The sequence below is a fragment of the Mesocricetus auratus genome, unplaced genomic scaffold, assembly GCF_017639785.1.
Source record: "Mesocricetus auratus isolate SY011 unplaced genomic scaffold, BCM_Maur_2.0 Super-Scaffold_4256, whole genome shotgun sequence".
NCBI lineage: Eukaryota > Metazoa > Chordata > Mammalia > Rodentia > Cricetidae > Mesocricetus > Mesocricetus auratus.
Window position 1 is genome coordinate 19,695,963 of NW_024429182.1, and position 14,069 is coordinate 19,710,031.

General features: G+C 43.3%; 1 protein-coding gene across 4 annotated transcripts in view; it reads left to right on the top strand.

Annotated features, from left to right (window-relative positions):
* The first annotated feature begins 348 nt into the window (after positions 1–348).
* The window catches only part of Arhgap19 (Rho GTPase activating protein 19), a 42,519-nt gene continuing 28,798 nt past the window's right edge, over positions 349–14,069 (top strand). Inside the window, exon 1 of one of the 4 annotated variants that reach the window (XM_040744498.1) lies at positions 349–459. In XM_040744498.1, the coding sequence (XP_040600432.1) occupies positions 404–459 (56 nt within the window). In that variant the 5' untranslated portion in view covers positions 349–403. Of the gene's footprint in view, positions 460–11,115; positions 11,232–14,069 lie in introns of those variants that run through there. The other 3 variants (XM_040744515.1, XM_040744506.1, XM_040744492.1) reach the window with 3 other exon arrangements.

Here is a 14,069-nt window from a genome sequence, read left to right on the forward strand (position 1 = left end):
CTACAGAACTGCGATGGGCGGGGCTTCACAAGCCCTTCCCATTGAAGTGACTCCTAAAGTCAATTTAAAAAACAATAGTTTCAACCTATTGGAGTGAGTGTGGAAAGTGTAGATCCTAAAAGTCGGCGGAATTACACAGATTAATAAAAAAAAAAAAACCGAGAAACTACATCTCCCGGCAGGCCTCGGGACAGTTTCTGGCCTACCCTTTTTTTTTTTTTTTGCATTGTGTCTCCAATGACAGTTAGATATTTGAATAGACCAATAGTAGTATGGAACTGCTCATCTGTAGGCGGGGACCTAGGTTCATCCAATCCTATTTGGGTTACGAAAACATCTTAACCAATCTCGGGGCTCGGGGGCGGAGCCTGAGGCGGGACCGCGGACCGAAGTGCCGCGGAAGATGGCGGCTGAGGAGCTGAGTGGAGGGGAGGTACCGGCCTGCAACTCCGGCCGGAGGTGAGCCAAGTTTTCAGTCCCGCTGCCTAGGAGACGGGGCTGTGGGCTGGCGATGTCGCCGCCCTGCCCTTGAGTCACCGTGGCCCACAGGGCCGGGCTTTGTTCCTCGCTCCCGTGGTGTCCACGCCGTCGTGTCTGCGGAGGCAGAGGCACGTCGCTGCGATCTGTGCTCCCGGCCCCAAGTGGGGCCGGTCAGCCGCTCTGGCTGCAGACTCCGGTCCGTGACGACCGGTACCGAGCTCGTCCGCCGCTTTGGCTGCAGACTCCGGTCCGTGAAGACCGGTACCGGGTTCGTCAGCCGCTCTGGCTGCAGACTACAGTCCGTGACGACCGGTACCGGGGCCGGTCCGCCGCTCTGGCTGCAGACTACAGTCTGTGACGACCGGTACCGGGCTCGTCCGCTGCTCTGGCTGCAGACTACAGTCTGTGACGACCGGTACCGGGCTCGTCCGCTGCTCTGGCTGCAGACTCCGGTCCGTGAAGACCGGTACCGGGTTCGTCAGCCGCTCTGGCTGCAGACTACAGTCTGTGACGACCGGTACCGGGCTCGTCCGCCGCTCTGGCTGCAGACTCCGGTCCGTGAAGACCGGTACCTGCCCTAGCACTGAGCCTTTTGAATGGAAAACTGAAGTCCAGAGTGCCCCCGGCGTCATTGGAGCTTTAAATGTCCTTCGGGGATACTTACAGTCACAGCAGGGACTTGAGTGACTGTTAGAAAGGGATTTCTCCCCAGGCTGCCTGACCTCTCTCGGCTTCAGTCTTGTCTGTAAACGAACATAACAATACTTCTTTTAGAATATAGACGGAGTGGTAAGCACCTGGCACCCAGCCTGGCAAATAGTATTCGAAATGTGATAGATTTTGTGTTTCCTTGGAGAACAACCGAAAACAGCACATCCTGGGTTCTACTGTCCATGAAGTTGTGACTTCATTTCTTCTTTCCTAAACGGGAAAGCCGAGCCAATCTTAATCGATTACAGATGTTGGGAACCGATACACTCCAATAGAAAGGGTGTATGGCATTGTCTCAGAATATGATCATTACTATACTTTGGTACCGTTGGTAAGGAACAGAAAAGTTTAGAATTTTGAGAAACTGGGTTTGTGAGCCTGACTCTTCTTGAGCACAGATGGGTTTGTTTGGGTATATTAGGGTTTTCTATGGAGGAGTTTCCTAGTCTTTGACCTACCCATAAATGATTGACACCCCCTCACTCACCCTGAACTGTGATGTGGGTTGATAAATGTCACTAGATCATGCCTCATCCAACTCGAAAATCCTGAATTGTAATGAAAATGAGGACAAATGAAATACTGTTCTACAGCAAGAGGACTCTGAATTCTTTCCCCAAGGCTACTGCCAACAGAATGTAAAAATTTAAACTGTTAACCACATGATCTTGCTAAGTAGCTAGGCTGGATTGGAACCCCCAATCTTGCTTCAGCTTTCTCAGTACTAATTAATTGCATATTGCAGGATATAAGTTCGGGGTTCTTGTGAGACTTAGCAATAACTATTAACTATTTACTTTTTTGTTGTTGTTGGTTTTCTTTTTGCTTTTTTTTTTTTTTTAAGACAGGGTTTCTCTATGTAGCCCTGGCTGTCCTGGAACTTGCTCTGTAGAACAGGCTGTCATTGAACTCAGAGATCTGCCTCCCGAGTGCTGGGATCAAAGGTGTGCACCACCACTGCCCTGCTTATTATTTTTTGAAACAGTCTCATGTAACCCAGGGTAACCCCAATCTTAAGCTTCTGATCCTCCTGTCTCTATCTCCCAAGTGCTGGGATTACAGGCCTGTGCCACCAAGCCCAGTTGTATGTGGTGCTAGGAATCAAACCCAGGACTTCATGCATTCTAGGCAAGCATTCTACTGACTGAGTTGTATTCCCAGCACTATTTAATTCATGGGACTAAAAAGATTTAAATCTGTTACCTATCTTATGTATGTGTGTGTACACAGGTGCCACAGTAGATGCCTGTGAGGTCAGAAAACTCACACATGGAGTTGAGGGTCAGACTTGGGTTGTCAGGCTTGGCAGTAAGTGCCTAATAGCCATCTCCCTGGCTCAAGCAAGGTGCATAGTTTAGCATTCACAGATATGTTGCATAGCTCTTTCTTTCTGGTGTCTCTAGTAGATCTGAGGAAAGCTTCCTTGAGATCCTGAGATCCATGTATTGCAGGAGTGGGTATAGGAATGGCTGTAGATTCAGTACTGGGCAGTAATGTGAGTAATTAATACCTATTGGGATGAACAGTGCTTGCTCTAGGAAGAAAAGCCTAGGAAAAGGAGAGAAAAGGGAGGGGTGACAGCTGTCTGTTAGACACTGAGATGTTCAGGCTCGGTTAGCAGGATTTCTCATATTGAGCCTTGGTAGCACTCTCTGGAGTTGGGTGTCCCCTGCATTTGGATTGTCTTCACTGCTACAATCTGGAGGAGTCGAGCTTTGTGCCAGTTTACTGAGCAAACCCATTAAGAACAGATATCATGAGTCTAAATTCTTCAATCTCTGTTTCAAATAGCAACGACTTAACAGTCTGCTTAGTAAATGCTAGGATAAAATTTGAATTTGTAAAGTGCTGTTATTTAAAAAATTTTAAAAATAGCTAGGTGTAAAATTCCATGATCTTGAATTAGGAGATTTAGAAAAGGGACAAGTTGATCTAGAGGGTTGAATGTTATTTTATTAACTGAAGCCCCCAATTGGGATTTTGCTGATTCCATCAATTTAGAAGAAACTAGAATTAAAATCTCATCTTTGGAATATAGTTTGCTATTTGGTAGGGGCCATTTAAAGTAACTTACTGCATTTTTTCTTCTTATGAAACCAGATATTTTATTTACAGTGTGAAGCAGTTGCTACTGTATATCATAGGTCCAGGCATTTGTTTCTGGGCTCTCTACTTTCCTTGTCCACTTTGCTTCTTGTTTTTCATCTATTTGGTAAGTGAAAACATGCAAAAACTAATAAATATGAACCATAGAGAGCCCAATAGTGCAAAGAGCACTTTGAGCCTTCCTCCTTTCCAAGGTCTGTGTCACCAGAGTATCTTGAGCCTAATTGGGTGCTTCTCCCCTGTTCCTCCCATGTATATTGCCCCCACCTCTCTTCTTTTGGGGCATTACTGAGGTATCTATTGTGAACTATACCCCAATCCCTGTCATTCTTTTGCTTTAAAATCAAGATGGTTTAGGTGGGTGTGGCGGTGAATACCTGTAACCCCAGCACTAGTGAGGTAGAGCAGGAAGCAGGAGCTCAAGGTCAGCCTCATCTTATACAGAGAGTTTGAAGCCAGCCCGGGCTACATGAGATCCTGTCTCAAAAACAAAACAACCAAAACCAAAGTCCATCATGTTGGGCAATGAATATATGCTATATAATAACTGGTGTAATCTCTATCTAACATTTTCCAGAATTGAAGATCAGGTATGCCCATACCTGTAAACCTCAGCACTAGGGTGGCTGAGGCAGCAGGATGGTGAGTTCAGGGTCAACTTGGGCTACGTTAGTGAGACCTGTCTTGAAAAACAAAACATCAAAAAACAAAACAAAGCAAATAAAAAAAAAACCTTTTCAAACTAATAAATTTTCAGTAAGATGCTCCAGAGCAAAAGCACAGACTGATTCTTGGACAGTATTCATTACTCTCATTTTGGAACACACAGATGTAGACATAGATTTGCTTCCAGTACTAATTACCTAGGACTCTTGAGATTTAAAGTCTATAGAAAATAAGCTTGCATTGGGTAGTGGTCCCAGCACTCAGGACACAGAGGCAGGAGGGTGTCTGTGAGTTGGAGGCCAGCTTGGTCAACAGAGTGAATTCTAGGATAGTCAGGGCCATACAGAGAAAGCCTGTCTCAGAACCCCCACACTCCCCCCCCCAAAAAAAGAAAACAAACTTGCAAATCTTTTGACTCTACTTGTTTGAGGAAAGAGAGATTTGACATAAGTGGGTAAGAGGGGAATCCTGTTAGTGAGATGTCCTATAGAACATTCGCCAAGCAGGGCAGTGGTGGCGCACACCTTTAATCCCAGCACTCGGGAGGCAGAGGCAGGCAGATCTCTGTGAGTTTGAGGCTGGGCTGGACCGACAGCCTCCAAAACAATATAGAGAAACCCTGTCTCGTAAAACCAAAAAAAAAAAAAAAAAAAAAAAAAAAAAAAAAGAACATTCCTCAAATAGAGAATTTTGATGTAACTTTAAAAAAGTAGTTTTATTTATGTGTACGTGTGTATGTCTGTGAGTATATACCACTTATGCCCTATGTATGCAGGTGCCCATAATAGGCCAGAAGAGGGTGTCAGGTCACCTTAAGCTAGAGTTACAGGTGGTTTTAAGCTGTTTGATGTGTGTGCTAAGAACTGCACTCCTGATCCTCTGGAAGATGAGCAAGCACTCTTAATCACTGAGCTGTCTTGCCAGTCTCTGATGCTACTTTAAAAGAGCAACAACATCCCCACCCCATTATTGTGTGTATGCCAGACACACTGGTGGAGGCTGGCCAGAGGACGGCTTTCAAAGGTTTGGGTACTAGAGCTCACAGGTGTCAGGCTTGGCAGCAAGCACCTTTACCCACTAAGCCATTTCACCAGCCCATTGGTGTTATTTTTATAATGCAACTATCTTCCTTCTCATTCTACATTGTTTTGGGGAAGGAAATTATGAAAGATGTCAACCACAAGAGTAATGCCAATTCTTCTGACGCTCAAAATAAACATTATTAATAAGCCACACTCTTCCATTAGATTCCAGTGTGTGGATAAGAATATAAGCTTAGCCCAGAATTCCTTCCCCTGTGGTTTGTCAGTTTTTCTTAAGTTGTTCTTGTAGCTTCAGGTTAGTTTAAGTTGAGATCAAATATAGGAGCTGAATACATTTTGCAGATGGTTGTAGCCTAGGAGATAAGTGTAAACATTGGGGCTCTAATGGAAAGAGATCCTGGTAGTTGGGAGCCAAGGAATACCCCAATGTCACCATAAGCATAGCAGCTTACAGTCCTGCTCCAGGGAATGGTTTCCCCAATGTAACAAATCTGCTCTGACAGGGCAGGTATCCCCCGCAAAGCTGTTAGAGCTGGGTGCTACTCTGCTTGGGAGAATCGTTATAGGTCGGTGAAGTGTTACAGCTCTGCTTAGGTCCCAGAGTTTAACAAATCTACTCCACTAGGGGAAAGTTCCCCCAGCGAAAGTGTTAGGAGTTCTGCTCTGCTCTCGTGAAAGTTGTTACAGCTGGGCTCTGCTTTGGAGAAAATGTCACCCTGCACAACAAATCTCACTAGAGATTTATTTGGAAGAAAGAATCCAGGAGGGAGCTTCTAGGGTGATACAGCAGCTAACTGAATGGAGTACAGAGTTTATACAGGGTTTCCAGGTGGCCTGGGATTGGTGGGTTTTGGTGGTCTGATTCTGGGGCAAGCTCAGGGATTGGTGGCATTTCGAGTGTAGGGACTCCAGGGATTGGTGGGATTCTACAGCCTGATTGTGGCAAACTCAGGGATCAAGTCAGGGTCAGGTGTTTTTCCTTGACCCTTTTCTCCCTGCAATAAGAGGTTCACATTATAGAGCCTTGGCAGGGCAGTGTCTCTTAAGGGTAAACTTTAGGTTTAAATGTTCTAAGAGATTATTACTGTTTTGTGAAGCTGTGTGGTGCTACTTACTGCTCTGAACTGTTTCTGGTAGCTATAAGCAATAAGTGGGCACATCATCTGTTTTCTCTATGTATAGCTTTCATGATCCAACTTAAACTTGTTATGTAGATGGAGGAAGAATATACTAGCTTTGTTTGGTACTTTATTCCTTTTCTGATAGGTGCCAAATAGAGTGACATACTTAGCACTGCATTTCAGAGTCTCTTAAGGTTGAAAACATACCAAGAGTGCATACTTCTCAAATGGTAGTAAGTGACGCTTAGACAACTTTAAATATAGTTTGTATTTTGAGAAATGCTGCCAAGGCTGTGGTTCTTAGAGAACAAATCAAGTTAAGCAATTCACCAGGGAGGAAACGTTTAGTTTTGTGGGTTTATCGTTTGGACAGGAGTCAGCCAGAAGATCCATCTGCAGGATGCTGCATTTTGCTCCCTGGAGTTGTGTGGGTTCATGGCTTCAGTGCCCTCAGAAGTACTTGCATTTCATTTTTCTTTAATTGATTTTCAAAGATGGATCCTCTTTCCAACCCAACCCAAGCATATCGATTTACATGCAGAGTGCCGGGCGTTGGTGGCGCACGCCTTTAATCCCAGCACTCGGGAGGCAGAGGCAGCCGGATCTCTGTGAGTTCGAGGCCAGCCTGGTCTACAGAGCAAGTTCCAGGACAGCCTCCAAAACAATACAGAGAAACCCTGTCTCCAACCCCCCCCCCCAAAAAAAAAGAAAAGAAAAGAAATCATTGTAGACTGCAACTAGGTTGTAAAATGACTCTGGGGCTCTGCCATTCTTCGAGATAGCTGCTTATCTGTTTGTCTACACACCTAATTATCCATTTTCCTGCTCCCAACCATATCTGTGCTTTTTAATTCAGGTCCTCATGCTTGTGAGGCAAGTGGCTGAGCTATCTTCTCGCTGTCTCCTTGCCCAACCTGTTACAATGTTTTTATTCTTTGTTCTTAGTTTTCAAAACAGAGTTTCCCTATGTAGCCTGGCTGTCCTGGAACTCTCTATAGACCAGGCAGGCCTCCACCTCACCACCTCCCGAGTTCTGGGATTAAAGGCGTGCACCACCACTGGCTGGCTAATTTCCTCATTTTTAAAAGTATTGCGTGGGGTGGTGGCGCTAGCCTTGGAGTTCAGTCCCACACTGAAGAAGGGATTTTTGAATTTTGATGTTCTACAAAGCCTGAAAAACTAAGGTGTGTTCTCAGACTCCCTAGAAAAGGTACTCAAGATTGATAGGAGGTCTGCCATTTTTGTCACCTAAATCATTCAGGTTTAAGAAAACAATGGTGCCAGGAAGGTGGTGCACACCTTTAATTCAGGTGTGAGTTTGAAACCAGCCTGGTCTACAGAGTTCTGGGACAGCCTGGGAAACCCTGTCTCGAAAAGCAACACACACACACACACACACACACACACACACACACACACACACACTATGAACATGAACATGCTTTACCTTGGAGCTTTATTCCCAGCCCCATAATGATGTTTATGTTACTTGTAGCAGGATTCAGACTCAAATTACTTTGTTATGTAAAGCACAGAACAACAAAACTCCCACAAGAACCCCCAAAGGTGGTCATGAAATGTTTTACACAGAAGTGTGTAGAGTAATACATACTTTGTCCCTCAGTCCCAGCAGATCTTAACATTTTGCCATATTTGCTTCCAGCCCGCTTCACTTTTCACTGCTCAGTGATTTATGATGGCAGTACTATCGCCTGGCAAGTAGTCTTAAGAATGACTTGGAACTCCTGATCTTCAGGTTTCCTCCTCCCAAGTGTTGGGTTACAGGTATGGTCTGTAATTCCAGCATGAGAGAGTTAGGTGGATCCTTGGAATCACTCTAGCTGTTTTTGCTGAATTTGGTGAGCTCTAGGTTCAGTGAGACCTTTGTTTTAAAAAACAAAAAAGGTGGAGAGAGAGTGACAGAGGAAGATACCAGTAGTATATGAGTAACATATATGTGTACACCACACACAAAGTTAAAAGAAATTATGAGAGAAACTGGGTTTGATTGTACGTAGCTGGAATCCCCTGCACTTGGGAGGTGGAGGCAGGGAGTTCTTGAGTTTACAATCAGCCTTGGGCTGTACAAGGTTGACTCTTCCTCATAGGATCACCCCCACTCACCAACAAACCAAAACAACTCCTTAAAAATTGAAGGAATGTGAGCCGGGCAGTGGTGGCGCACGTCTTTAATCCCAGCACTCGGGAGGCAGAGGCAGGCGAATGTCTGTGAGTTCAAGACCAGCCTGGCCTACAAGAGCTAGTTCCAGAACAGCCTCCAAAGCCACAGAGAACCCTATCTAGAAAAACAAAAACAAAACAAAACAAAAATCCAAAACAACAACAAAAATAAATGGAAGGAGTGTGTGTATGTTAGTGGGATACGTCCCTAGCGTGGGTGGGCCCTGAGTTTGAGTTCCAGTTCTTACAGGAATGAATATTATAGTGATTTGAATGAGAATAGCCTCCATAGGCTCATATATTTGAATATGTAGTCCCTAGCTGGTGGACTTAGGAGTGTGGCCTTGTTCAAGTAGCTGCAGCCTTGTTGTCACTGGGAGTGGGCTTTGAGGTTTCATGCCAGGCTCAGAGTCTCTATCGCTGCCTGCTGCCTGCGGATTAGGATGCAAAACTCTAGCAGGGTTCTAGTCTATGCTTCCTATCATGACTCTGTGAAACTGGGCAAACCTCAAGTAAATGCTTTCTTTAATGAGAGTTGCCTTGGCCATGCTGTGTCCTCACAGTAACAGAACAGTAATTAACATGAAGACATTCCTCTACCTTTAGCTGTCAGACTCCTGGGACAAAAATGGACCCCATGAAATTGGAGTTTCCCCAGGAATCTCATGTTGGGAAGAAGAATGCTGAGGCCATGGTACCTGTTTGAGGGGGAGTTTGTTTCCTGGAAAGAGATTGCACAAAAGTTTTATCATCTTGTCAGATCACCTTGTGTGGGAGACTGGAGCCCACCCAAGGGTGATGGGTGGGACCATTACACCTTGTCTGCTTAAGTCTACATACCACTTGCCTTCCATTTACACCTTAACTTTGCTAGGTGGTGTACACCTGGGAGGCAGGCCGATTTCTGATTTTGAGGCCAGCCTGGTCTACAGTGCAAGTTTCAGTATAGCTAGGATTACACAGAGAAACCCTGCTTCAAAAACAAAACAAAGCAAAACAAAACAGAAAAAACCGGACTGGGAGGGGACATGTCACAGTATCCCTTTTCTTAATGAATAAATAAATCTCCCTTCTTTGTTTTTCACTACTTGTCTGTTTAGTTGGCAATAAGGGAGACTTATTCAATAAGGTCAAGATAAAGAAGACAGGACTGCCAGGGCCCAAACTATGATTCTAATAACTAAGGTGACACCAGCACTTCAATACAACAAGCAGATACGTAATAGAACCTCACAAAAAAGTCTTCCCATTCCTTCAGAGGCATTACAATTTTTTAAAAAGATTTATTTATTACATATACAGTGTTCTGCCTACATGCCAGAAGAGGGCACCAGATTGAATTGTAGATGGTTGTGAGCTACCATGTGGTTGCTGGGAATCGAACTCAGGACCTCTGGAAGAGCAGTCAGTGCTCTTAACCTCTGAGACATCTCTCCAGCCCACATTACAATTTTTTTTATGGAGAATATATATAATGTGTGGACAAATGATTCATGTGTGGTCACACGTGCCATAGAGCCTATATAGAGGTCAAGAGAACTTTCTGGAGTCAGCTCTCTCCTACTCTTGCATGGTTTCTAGGGATTGCATCTTGAGTCACCAGGCTCGCATATCAATTGTCATTACCTGCTGAGCCATATCACTAACCCAAGAATTTTAATATAGGTAAATATTCAACTTTTTTTGTGGATTATGCTTTTATATTTTACCATTTAAGGTAGTTTGGCTAATGAACCCCCCAGAGACCCTCCTTTCTTTGCCTCTTCAGTATGGGATTACAAGTATGTGCAACCACATTGGTCACTTTATAGCTTCTAAGGATCGAATTCATGTTGTCTGACTAGACAACATGCACCTTTACCCAATGAGGTCTCATCTGCATAGGAAATTTAGTAACATTCACTTTGATCTTTTCCTTGTCCCCCTCCACTAGTCACTGCTAGACCTCAGTAACTGGGTCTTCATGTGCTTGCAAGATTCAGTTTTTGTTTTTTTTTTTCCGAGACAGGGTTTCTCTATTGTTTTGGAGGCTATCCTAGAACTCGCTCTGTAGACTAGGCTGGTCTCAAACTCACAGAGATCTGCCTGCCTGCTGGGATTAAAGGCACATACCACCACTGGCCAGCCCCAACCTGATTTTTCTAAGTCTTCCAACCAAAGTGTGTGGTGTCTACCAATGTAATCTATTAGCAATAACTTTTATTGTTCTGGGGCCTCTGGGGTCTCTCTGACCAGTGGAAAGTATCCCACATCTGGCTCTGGGGTTTCCATTTAATAACCTGTGCTGGACTAGAGAGATGGTTAAGAAAGCTCACTGCTTTTGCAGAGGACCCAGTACCCATGTCAGGTGGTACACAACCATCTATAACTCCAGTTCCAGGGGATCCTATTGACTCTGGCCTTTGTGGGCACCTGTGTGAGTACAAACTCACATAAGCACACACATATATGGCTTCTGGAAGCTGGAATTTAATTTGTGTGTTCGATGTTAAGTAGAGATCATCCCTCCTGCATACTATAAAACTCCCCATGCTGAGGAAGAGGGAACTGAAAGTGACATGCATAAAAAGTTAAATAAAAATATTTGGGAAAAAACCTCCCCATGCTATGTGCTTACATTATGTGGTATTTCATTTTCTATACCTCAGTGTAGACTGAGGGGGATGCTACTGGTTTCACCCAGAGACTGGCAATTAGCTAGTCTAGTTTTTTACTTCTGTTTTGTTCTTCCTTGCAGAACAGTCCTCAGACTTAGTAAGTGCCGCCATTCAGGGTTCATAATATGTCCTTGTGCCTCCCACATGCTTGGAATTTGTGTAGGCTGCACAGGGGCTGTAAAGGAGAGTCCCTTGTCACAGCAGGAGAAAGCTTTGTCCTGTCCCTTGCACTTAGCAATGCCTCATCAGAAGCTTTCGGCGTTCATGTAAGAAGCTTAATTTTTCTTGAACTTGAGTGGACTTAGTTTTAAAATTTTGTAGACAAGGTTGTTATCTTTCTTAGATACTAGAAATGTCTTATGAGAAACACATTGTTTGATTTTGTGTTGTGGAAGTGTATATTCTCTGGGAAGGAATTAGTGGTGTTTACAATGGGGGAACTTGAAAAGAAAACCTCCTACAATTATCTCCCATGTCTCATCACCCACTTTCTTCCTTCTTAAATTATTTCCTTCTCCCAAGTCTTCGTAGCAGTTACTCCATTCGGAAAAAGTGAGGAAGAGGTTAAAAAATAATTTGCTTAAAGAAGAAGTGTGGCATGGTGAGAGTGAATGAACACGGGAGGAGATGGGGTGGGGAGCAGAGGGACAGTAAATGAGATTATTTATGCTCACTTACACATTAGGACTCAGGGCTTCCAGTGTGTCTTTCTCCTTAGGGCAGCCTTGAACCTGCTCAAGGATGTTTAGGAGAAAGCATTTTTTCCAGGGTGGTAGGAAGGGGAGGACTTTGTGTTTCTAGTCCCTTTTCAAGTGTGTATGTTTGATCCAGCTTAGTGCTGGAAGGGTCAGCGGTGGGAGAAACCTCAGTCTTAACCAGTCATGCTCTTGATGTTAAAATAATGAAAATCTGTAGGCTTTTACATGTGTATATGTTTCTACTTAAGGACTATGATATATATATATTTTATATGCATTAATACTAGAGATAATTTGGTTTGAAACCAGTTATTCAGATTTAAAGGGATGTGAATTACATTGATTAGACAATCACAAGGTTGTTTTTCTTGTGCTTCTGCATTTCCTGATTTTTGTTGTTTTTGTGGTCGATTCTTATTGGCAGTGATTATAAACATTAGATCCATAGTGACTCTTGTTTCTTTCCTGTAATAATTGACACTGAAAAAAGAGGCTTTTGTCAAAGGGTTAAAATGGAAATGCTTTTCATGCCTTTAATCCTAGCACATGGGAGGCAGAGGCAGGTGGATCTCTGAGTTCTAGGTCAGCCTGGGCTACCCAGAAAAACACTCTCAAAAACAAAACAAAGCAAAAACCAAAACCAAAACAAAAAAGAAGTTGCTTCTGGTTGTAGTTATCCTGCAATTACTGACGTGTCTGAGTTTACAAAGGAAAAGTCTGAACGAGTGTGAGGCTGCGGAGATAAGCTTCTAAGTGTTCTAGTCGGTGAGAACACAGATTCAGTGTGTGTGTGTGTGTGTGTGTGTAGGTTAGAAGACAGTTTGTGGGAGTTGATTCATTCCTTTCATGTAGCTCCTAGGGATCAAACTTGGGTTGTTAGGATTGGTGACAAGCACTTTTATTGGCTGAGCCATCTTGCTGGCCATAAATTCTTACGTGATTTCTTATAGTAAAAGGCATATAGTAACTACTGACTGAAGATTGGGGCTGTTAATATTGTTTTTCAAGGAAGTACAGATGAATTTTGAAGTTTACTTATCTGCGTTTTGTTTTCATTAAAATTATCAGCTGAGCTGGGCGTTGGTGGCATACACCTTTAATCCTAGCACTCGGGAGGCAGAGGCAGGCGGATCTCTGTGAGTTCGAGGCCAGCCTGCTCTACAGAGTGAGTTCCAGGACAACTTCCAAAACAATACAGAGAAACCCTGTCTTGAAAAAACAAAACAAAACAAACAAAATTATCAGCTGGGCTGAGGATGTAGTTCAGTGGTAGCGCTTGTCTAGCATGTATTCAGTGCTGGGTTTAACCCCAGTACCACAAACAAAACTTAATGCCTGGGTATGGCAGTTTACACCTGTAATCTCAGTATTTGGGAGGTTGAGGCAGTTGGGCTACAAAATGAGTTTCAGACCAGCTTGGTCTATAGACTGAGACTATCTCAAAAACTAACACCAAACTAAACCAAACCAAACCAAACCAAACCAAACAAAGTAACCAAGGTTGGGGATATTGCTGGGAAGAGTACTTGCCTAAAATACAAAAGCCGAATATCAGAAAGGAAGATCATGTCCTGTTAGGAAGATATATTGTTGATTAGATCTGTTTATTATTTAGAGGCAATACTTTTCCTGGAACAGTACTTGATAGCCTAGGTGCATGGACATTTTATTGTGGAAGTATTTGAGGGAGTCAGGTGAACTTAACTTTGCTTTACTGAAATATGATAAGATGTCCTTTGTAGTGTATGTATGTTATATTTATTCATCTGCTATATAACTGATGACTGTATATGTATATGATAAGGATTAGAACCAGCCATTAGAGATAATTGATGGTAAGTATAATCGATGATGTGTGAGATAAAGTAGGTGGATTAGAAGTTCTTATTTTTAATTTAATAATAGTAAATATATTTTTTTAGAAGACTTATAAATTTAGAAGACTGTAGTTACTGCAGTTGTGGGCTACCTGATGTGGGTGCTGGTGACCAAACTCAGGTCTCTAGAAGAGTAGCAAGTATTCTTTTTTTGTTTGTTTGTTTTTTTCAAGACAGGGTTTCTCTGTATTATTTTGGAGGCTGTCCTGGAACTCGCTCTGTAGACCAGGCTGTAACAAGTACTCTTAAATTGCCAAGCCATCTCTCTAGCAACTTAACTACGTTTTGAGTCAGGATCTCATTGTATCTTCAGCTTCCAGTCTTCCTGCCTCAGCCTCATGGAGAATGCTGATATTACAGTTAGGTGCTACCATGACCAACAATAGAGTTATTCTTAAAATTTTTACACTTACAAATATTTTTTGACATTTATCTTGTGTGAGTGTGGGGATCAGAAGACAACTGGTGGGAGTCGGTTCTCTCCTGCCAACATGTGAGAGTCAGGGATCAAACTAAGGTCATCAGGCTT